The sequence below is a fragment of the Patagioenas fasciata genome, chromosome 9 (genome assembly GCF_037038585.1).
Source record: "Patagioenas fasciata isolate bPatFas1 chromosome 9, bPatFas1.hap1, whole genome shotgun sequence".
Lineage (NCBI taxonomy): Eukaryota > Metazoa > Chordata > Aves > Columbiformes > Columbidae > Patagioenas > Patagioenas fasciata.
In genome coordinates this window covers 23,032,371-23,041,320 of record NC_092528.1, presented here as the reverse complement: position 1 = coordinate 23,041,320, position 8,950 = coordinate 23,032,371, and the positions used below count along the sequence as shown (strand labels likewise).

At 42.5% G+C, this 8,950-nt stretch overlaps 1 protein-coding gene across 6 annotated transcripts in view; it reads left to right on the top strand.

Annotated features, from left to right (window-relative positions):
* Positions 1-6,078: 6,078 nt before the first annotated feature.
* Positions 6,079-8,950, top strand: part of MCF2L2 (MCF.2 cell line derived transforming sequence-like 2) — a 164,105-nt gene continuing 161,233 nt past the window's right edge. For 2 of the 6 annotated variants that reach the window (XM_071812605.1, XM_071812603.1), the window contains exon 1: positions 6,081-6,650. In XM_071812605.1, the coding sequence (XP_071668706.1) occupies positions 6,548-6,650 (103 nt within the window). In that variant the 5' untranslated portion in view covers positions 6,081-6,547. Of the gene's footprint in view, positions 6,651-8,950 lie in introns of all 6 variants that reach the window. The other 4 variants (XM_071812609.1, XM_071812606.1, XM_071812608.1 and 1 more) reach the window with 4 other exon arrangements.

The following is an 8,950-nucleotide window of genomic DNA, read 5'->3' as shown; positions in this document are numbered from 1 at the left end:
GGAAAGTGAATCCTTTTTGTTTTCCCGTCACTTGTAATAATCTCCATTAGAGCAAAGCCAGAAGGAAAAAAAAAAAAAAAGAAACACAACAAAAACGAGGAGTGTGATTGATGTGACATTCCCTTTAAAGGATAAAAAGGCATCCTAGTAGATTTGACAGTGGCGATGCACGCCCACGTTTTCATGCACTGCATAGCTACAGCTTGTCCTCCTCATTATGTACCAGTTTTGTGGATTAAAAAAAAAAAGGCACTTCTGCTACCAGCAGTTGTACATTGTGCGGTTGCAGATGTTCAGCTTTGCTGTTGCCCCTTGGCTGCTCCTGGGCAGGAGGCACAGCCAGAGTGGCCAGGGAAGCTGCTGCTGTGATCCCCCAGAATAGAACCTGTGCAGGGGAAAAGAGTGGACTGGAAATGGTCTCTATGGCAACAGATGAACAGTCTTTGGAAAAGGAGATGCGGGAAGGAATTTAGGCTGAAAATACATTGTTCTGTCAGTTGAGACAAGCCTGTAATTCTTGTCTGGGCAATTTTAAGTAAGCGGTTTCCTCTCATCTGGCATTCTGCTATTGAAGCATGAAATCCAGATCGCAGCCTTAGCAGCAAGAAATGTCCACACATATAATTACTGCAGTTGTCTTGTTCTAAATGAAAATGCAATGCTATATTTTTTTTCCCCTGTGATTATATTTGGTAGTTCCAAGTCACAGTAACTTGGAAATGGTAAGGATGTACAAGCAGCTAGAACTGACCAGCTTTCTTTCTGAAACTGTATGAAGCTTTCTATTTGGTGGTCTCTGTTCAGTCCACTCTCCTTAATAGGTCCACTTCAAATACACCTGGCATTTGAGCAATTTATCAACTATGTATAAGCCTCAGGTTCAGTTCAGCAATGGAACTTCTTACCTGCTACATTAACTTAACTTTGTAACACAACTTACTGTTTCATTACCTTGACAAAAGTTAAAGGGCAGGTTTTGGGGCAGCTTGAGCTGATGCAAATGGGAAGCCTGGTCCCCCTCTTTCCCACTCTTCTTATGCTGGCATTTGCAGGTGTACAACAATGGAATGGGGGTTCAAAAGCTCATACAGCAGAAAACCAGCATGTCGGGGGTTAGGGACAGAAGAATTGATTAGGGAGAGGACATCTGTCTTTGTAAATTACTCTGCCTTCTGCCCTGGAGAACTGCCCATGCAACCATCAATCTAGACCTTAAGCCCGCTGACATTAATGCTTCCTGGGAGATGAGCTTTGGGTTTTTTATGACACTGAAGGTGGACAAGTGCCTTCCTTAAAATAAACTACATAGAGTTTAAGAAGTAAGATGACCGTACAAATTACGGGATCACTGTCCATCAGCTTAGTCTAAAATACAGGCTTTTTTTAAAAAGAAGAAAGATGCTATAAAGTGTTGGAAGAAATGATTGCAATAGAAATAGGTATATATTGATTTCCTTAAAAGTTTAACAGCAAAACAAGCAAACATTTATCTAAAAACTTTCAGCATTGGAAGGCTTCTGTCAGAATTATGTAAGCAACACAAAGCAGACTGAAACTGGCAGTTTTCACTGTCCAAGGTGCGTAAACAAGAGAAAGTTCAAAGCAAGATGGCAAGAATGTTGAAAGGTATGAATTGGCACTTTTTTTGGTTGTTTTTAATGAAGAGATAGTAACTAGGACAGCATTTGGCTCAGCTCTGCAAAAAGTGACTGAGGGACATGATTGCTATATATAAAGTCATGGCTAAGATAACTTCTCAAGATGCAGGAACCAGAGGCCTGAAATTGAACTATCAGGCTTCAGAATTAAAAAACAAAAGTTTTTTGTTGCTGTTTGGGTTTTTCATTGTTTGTTTGGTTGGGGTTTTTTTGGTTTAGTTTTTTTTTCACACAATGCATATTTAAATTACAAACCTCGTTGCTACCAAACTTTATGGCTGTCAAAATTATAAATATATTCAAAAATAACTAAACGGATTCAGTAAGAAATGTAGTATTAAATATGATCAGGAAAATGCAAAATTAAGCTCATAAAGGCCCTATAGGCCGCTGCAATCTGAGAGAGGAATATTCTCCATAAGTGCCCTGTTTCATACCCTCTTTCCTAAGGGTATGTTAATGGTCTTACTCACAGCTGAGCTGACCAGTCTGTGTCAGGATGGCTGTTCTGGAGCACAGGCGGTGAGTAGATTGATGGGAATGGTGGTGACAAAAAGGTTTATGATGGGGAAGGAAGAAAGGGAGAGTGACCAGAGAGCTTTTCTAAAACTAGTTTCTTCAGCAGCCTGTTCTTCAGAATGTATGCTGGAAACAGCTGTGCTCCTTTTCAAGTAAAGTAGCTGAAACAGCATCTGAGGCAAAGCAGGTCAGGCTTTGCAAAGTTTAGTCAAGAGGTGAAGTGTGAAGGCAGAGACCTAGGCACTGTCGGGTGAGCTATGTGCGGGAGGAAAAGTGTACATGCAAGTTTTGGCCAAGAAGCTCAGATTTGTCACAGGAGCTGACTGAGAGGAGAGTAGAAAGACAAGAACAGCCAGAGAAGCACTAGCACTGTGACTCTCTGAAAAACTAAGCAAGAGCACTGTTGACTGAATTGTTCCAAATAGAACAAGAGTAAGAAAACTTGAAATATGAAGTGCTATTTTCCTTTACTATGTGATTGATGTTACAGAAAGGAAATGGCACTGTGTTCTTACTCTGTAGGTATGCATCAAAGTATCTGACTCATTTACCAGTTTCTTCTGCTAATGGAAATGTACTGCAGCTCTGAAGTACTGCAATAGCCAGTTGGAAGTGGTGACCGTGTAATTACCCTTCCTGTTTGTGCCAATGGTGTTACAGTTTTTCCCAGCTGGTAGTAGAGCCCCAGTCTTTGATATGGGGATCAGTCTTCAGCCGAAAGTTAAGGGAGGAAGAGGTATGATACCAAAGTAGCCTGTTTTTAATATAAGAAAATTGGGAAAGGGATTCTAAACTTTTTTGTTATTCTATCAGCCTGCCTTTTTTTCTGGTATGTGTTTTCAGATGCACTCAGTACACCAGAAGGTTGTGATCTTGTCCTGGAAGGAGATATTCCTGAAAAACGGGTGAGCCTATAAAGGTCATGTGAGACTTGGAAAGATAAAATAATCAATACAGTGAGGAAGGTAGGCTCTTTTCATGGATGGATCTCATTTTGATCTTTAATAGCCCTTCAGTCTGTTGGCTAAATGGTTTTTAGTGACACAAGAAAGTGATATATAACTAAGTAAGATGAAAAAAGAAGGAATCAGGTTGATCTAAATGTATTTTTTTGTTGTGAGAGTTCCCTTTCCATGTGGCCATGCCACGGGATCTTGTAAACATTTTTTGTTTGCAGTGTGCTATTTACTTTCTATTAAAATTGCTTACAAAGCTTTGGCCTCAGCTGTTTAATTCAGGTTCTAATAAATGGCTGATGATTTGTCAGGCTGTCACTCTATGGAGAAATCAAATTCTTTTGCCTGTTGGCCATCATTTTAATAGTGGAATCATGATGTTTGTACAGCCCCTGGCCCTGCTTTTTGGTGAGACCCTGGGTCATGCCTAAAACATAAATCATCATCCTTTGTACTTTTAACACAAGTGTATCAGCAAGAGCTTTTAACTCTCAGAGGTGAAGTCTGTATTTGTCACAGTGAAAATGCTGGCTCAATTTCACAAATATATGCAGGACTGGAAATTGTTACCAGCACAGTGACGGGCTAAGTTGTATCAGCATCTTTGTGCCATTCCTTGGGGCACAGGGCTTTAATTTCTTTCTGTCCCCAAGAGGTCCCTATTGTCCAGGCTCCTGGTTTTCCCCCTGCTGCTTGGGTCTTGAACTGTGGCTCACCAGTGCTTCTGCAGTGTTTCTGACTTATGTGAGTCCCTGTGGCTCTTCCATTTGGGAATTTGTAAAGGCAACCCATGGTATCAACAGCAGCCTTTTTTAACGCGGGCACAACTGAATCTTGGCAATGTAAAGAAATCATCCTATGACCAGTTGAAACTCGTGTAGTTTGCTATCTCTCTGCAGCCTAAACCTTTCAAAAATAACCCAAATTTCCTGCTTTTGTTAGAACTCACACCATAGGACAGCACCCTCCACTCCAACTGAGTCCCATGTAACCCACCTCCCAGCTGGGCATGGAGCAGGCACAAAACATAATTATTCAGTACCTACTGTATCCTTTCGACCTTCCAAGCTTTTTGTACCTTGTTAATTTTCAGTGAACCTGTAATTTCTGTCTGCCAATTGGGTTGCAATTGACCCCACAGGCTCAAAAGTTGTTGAAGGCATAGTGAAAAAACAGAAAGCGGACTAACATAGGAAGAACAAATAATAAGAGAAGAAGTATCTTAAAATAGCAAATGTACATGTGTCTGCAGTTACCGATGCTGAATAACAATGTTGGTATAGGAGCATATGGTCTTAAAATAGCTGAGAATGAATTTAGCTAGAAATAAGACAAAGGCTCTTAGCAATCCTTGATGTTCTTGAACAGCCTTCCTGTAGGAGTAGTGAGAGCAAACCATCTACATCACTTTTCAGTGGAATTTAATTCATTTATGAATGGGATTATACAGCCTGAAGGGAAAAAAAGAAAAACAATCTCTTCAGTGTTTGGAAACAAAACTATTTTTCTAGTTCCATGTTCTTTCCTGAAATCTGTGACCCTCTGAGAGCAAAATAAAGCATCGCAGATCTTTCAGACCTCTCCAAAGATTGTCTGGGTGTCAGTCTGCTTCCAATATGCTTTTTTTTTTTTCCCCTGATGATGGAATTTCTTCCTGGGTTGAGGGAGTCCTTTTAACATTAGTCAAGGTCTTTACAGTTTGAACTTTACTGCCCAAATAGGCAGTAAAAAGAGGATCTCAGAAAAAAAGTGTCTTTTGCTTTAATCCCAAAATGTTGGCAGGTGGGTGGCTCTCAAGTCATCCTCCTCACATGTTTTCAGACAGAATTGCTGTTAAACTAACTCAACAGAAGTATGCAAGAAACCTCTCAGCACAGTTGGTCAATCATCCAAAAATGAGGACACAGCACAGATATTCAGCCTGGCTTGTAGGTCAGCCAGCTGATTATAGGATTTTCCCATCACAGAGGTAGATAAAACCTTTTGCAACACCAGGACTGATGCACTAATTGTGCTGTAAGATCTAATGAGCCCACAGAGGCATTTTTACAGCTCCAGCTTTTTGTATACGTCATGTCACATTCTTTGGCATGTATGGAAAGGTGGACCCAAGCAAAATCCTATGGATGGGTGGTGAAATCTGGAATTAGAGCTGAAACCATTCTGTGGGAACAGAGATCTTGCAGGCAGTTGCCCCCTCTCTATTTTATTTCTTCATATTTAGATGTGTAATACGTTTTCCCTGTTTCTAGAAGTACCTTGCATGGAGCTCCAGGTAGGCTTCTAAGGAGAAAGCACAATGAGGGAAGAGAGACTCACAAGTCTCTGGCATGTTCTGCCCTTTCTCACCTTCTTGCCTGCCTCAGTTTTCCTCTTCTCCGTTCCCAGGTGGGGTCTGTAGCCAGGAGGGCTGATGAAGCTTTGCCCTTGCAGGGCTCAGCTGTGTCCCTGGCACCAGGGGCAGCTGCTCCCTGCAGACCTTCTCTGGCCCACTGATGTCCCCGGTGCCTGCCAGCACAGCTGAGCTCTGTGGCCATGATTGCAGGTGAGACCTGCCCAGCACCTGGGGCTAATTACTTTACCCTTCTTGTACACTGCCCAGCACCCAGAACTAATTAATCTACCCTTCTTGTACACGTGCAGCTGGAGAGGGTCTGGGGGGTTTAGTCACAGCAGGATCTCAGGGATTCTGTCCGTGGAGGAGGGCAACAAAGCCTCTGGCTACAACTCTCCTTAAAAGCCCATTAACCCCCTCTTCCTCCATGTACTCGGCAATCCCATTTGTCAGGCAAAGACTTTTAGAATGGGGGGGAGGATGGTCTCTAGGGACATTGAGGGGTTCCACCTGGGGACAACCGGCAAGACACCTGAGCCTCAGGGCCGAGGGGGAGCAGCGGAGGCTGCGGGCGGGTTGGTCTCTTCTCCCAGGCACGCTGGTGAAGAGGGCGTCGCAGAGCAGCTGCTGCTGTTACAGCTCTCCTGCCAGCTCCACTCCTCCCGATGCCATTCCTACCTCCAGGATTTTTCCCTGACTCACAGTATCACCATCCAAAAGTCTCCCTGGAGGAAGGTATCTGCCTGCTGGTTTGTCTCTTTATCCTTTGCTTCATCCGCGGGAGAAGGGAGAAAAAAAAGCCATAAGCAATCAATTCGCCTGTTTCTCTTTCCTTTTTTTTTTTTTTTTTTTTTCCAACTTTCCCCCTCCTGCTCCCTTCCTGTTGTCAACGGGGGTAAAATCCCCTTTTGGAAGGAGGTTTTCTAGGTACATGCATGGACGGCAGCGAATTGGGAGAGATGAGCAGCCGGCAAAAGATGTGAGAGCTGGAAGGGCCGTGCCGTGGGAGTGGTCCTCGCTTTGTGTGTGAGTGAGGCAGTGAGTGTGCAGCCTCCCACTCTGGGTGCATCTTTTTTTGGATGCTGTGCGGCTCCCTGTGTGAAATGCTTTTTTGGTTAAAAGAAGAAGAGATGTCACATCAGGAGCTCACCCAGCGACTGACTACGGTTATCACCCATGTGGGTAAGACATCTTTATTTTTCTTCTCTCCATATTTGTGTAGATTTGGGGGCCCTGTTCCTCCAGGAGATGCTAATGCTCTGTACAGGCAGGAAGCCTTTGTGTGATAATATCACACCTGTGTGTGAAATAGGAGCCATCAGCAGATTGCAAACCCATGGCTTTGTGCAATTAGACAGCCTTTTATTGATGGTTTGGTTTGTTTTCCAAGCATGCAGTTCTCCAAAAAGCAGAAACAATAAGAGCAGAATGTCCTACCTGTTAACTGATCTGTGTAAAATACTCAAGCACGGTGCTTCCTGCAGGGACGTGGCAGAGAAAAGGGGGTGGTGCAAGGATGCCAGAGGAACAGAAGTGCAAATGTGCTTTGCACTTGCTTGTGATACTGGAATAGCAGCCCATTCTCAGAGTCTTTTTTATTGCCATTGCTGTTTCAAGGGTTCTGGAAGGTGCTAGGACAGGATCCCAAAAGCTCTTCTCCATGTTAGGCTTGATTTTCCTGTTTGCTAACTTTCAAATGCTAGTGAAGACAGGTAAGGCCCTATACTATGCATTGGCATCCTTATAAGTCTAAGTTGGCCCTCCGTTGGCTGGCACTGGGAACCAAACTACAAGGACCCATGTAACCTGAAAGTAGCAAGACAGTAGGAGATGCTGGTGATTCAAATAGCAACTGAGAAAAGCTCTTGGGACCTTTTTTTGTTACATACAATTGACTTAAAGCAGATTGTGGCTACATTGTGTCACGTAAAGGGAATATTTTCAGTTGAGCTGAATGGGAGCAAATGTTATAGCTGTCAGTTTTTGTACTGGACTGTGTATTGTGAATACCAAAGATGCTGTATAGGTTTTTGAAATGCCTTTGGAATTAATTTTACTCAATCTGTGTGAGACTGAGGGTGTGAACAGAATGTGGCTTTTGGAGAATATATCAATACAACAAAGATTTTAGACCAAAATTCTTCCTGTATTTGATATTAGCTGTAGCAGCTGAAATAAGTTTAAGAAAGCAAATGCAATCAGTAGCTTGCCTAAAGAAATAGCACAAAAGCAGATTTAAACTGAATAAAATACTTGAGCCCAGGTCTCATTTCTCCAGGCTCTTCTTGAGGGTCAGTCCCAGTGCTCCTGGTAGCCTCAGCAGGGGCTTGATATGGGAGAGACAGTTTGATGGTAGCGTCAGTCTCTCTGACCCAGTCATGCCAACATGGGTTGCTTTTCAGTTGTACAAATTCAGATTGACACAAAGTCACATGAATTCACATTTTTATTATGAAGATCTGGGATCCAGCATGAGGCACATTTAAATTTTTAGGAGGAGTATTTCAGTGGACCCAAAGAAATTTGTGTATCTCCTGGTTTTCCTGTCAGATTCAATACAGATCCCCATTATCCATATTGAGGACCCTCCTTGATGTCAAGAGGGATTTGTTAGAGCTGACGTAGCATTATGATAGCATTTAGCAATGTAGAAAACCATTCTGGGCTCTAGAAAGATGTTAATGAACCTTTCCCTTTTTACTGACAAATAGAGAGGTTGCTGGGTCATGTTGGCTGAGGCCAGAGAGTCTCATTGGTTTCCTGGAGCTCAACAAGCAGATCAGTCTTGGGGAGAGGAATAAAGTTTTTTTCTTTTTTCCATTTTATAGTAAGGCAAGAGCCTAGTTCACCAGCTTCCAACAGGGAAGGATAATCCCACCATTTTCCAGCCATTCAAGATGTAGAAATCAGACCCTGCTGTGAATTCTGCCTGCCTTTTAGTAGACAGTGCTCATTTTTTATCAAATCATCTAACTAGAAAAAGCAGCTCTACAAAAATAGAAGCAAGTAATGTTAAAAAAAAAAAAGTTTTTGGCTGAAGGAAGAACACTTCTTCCAAGCCACTTATGATGCACCATGTTTATGAATCACACTTTGTAACATGAGTTTACTTAGCTGAATCAGCAGTAGCTCATTGGAACCGTAATTCCTGGGCAGCTGCCAGGGTCTCTTGAAAGTTCAGCGGGAATCTTTACAGCTCAAACAACTGAAAGGGCTCTCATCCTTAGTGAACTGAGGGGATCCCTCACCAGGAACATACGTTATAGTGTTTGCTATTTTTACACCATCTATTGCCCTCATATTACCACTTCGACTGATGACATTCAACCTGTCTAGAATGTAGTGGATGCCTGGTTGGGAGCACAGCTCTCATATCACCCAGTAGCAGGAGGGAAGAAACTTATTCACAAAATTTGCAGAAAGCCAAACAAGAATTCTATGGTAAATTTAAAAAGAAACACCTTTATATTTGCAATAAAAAT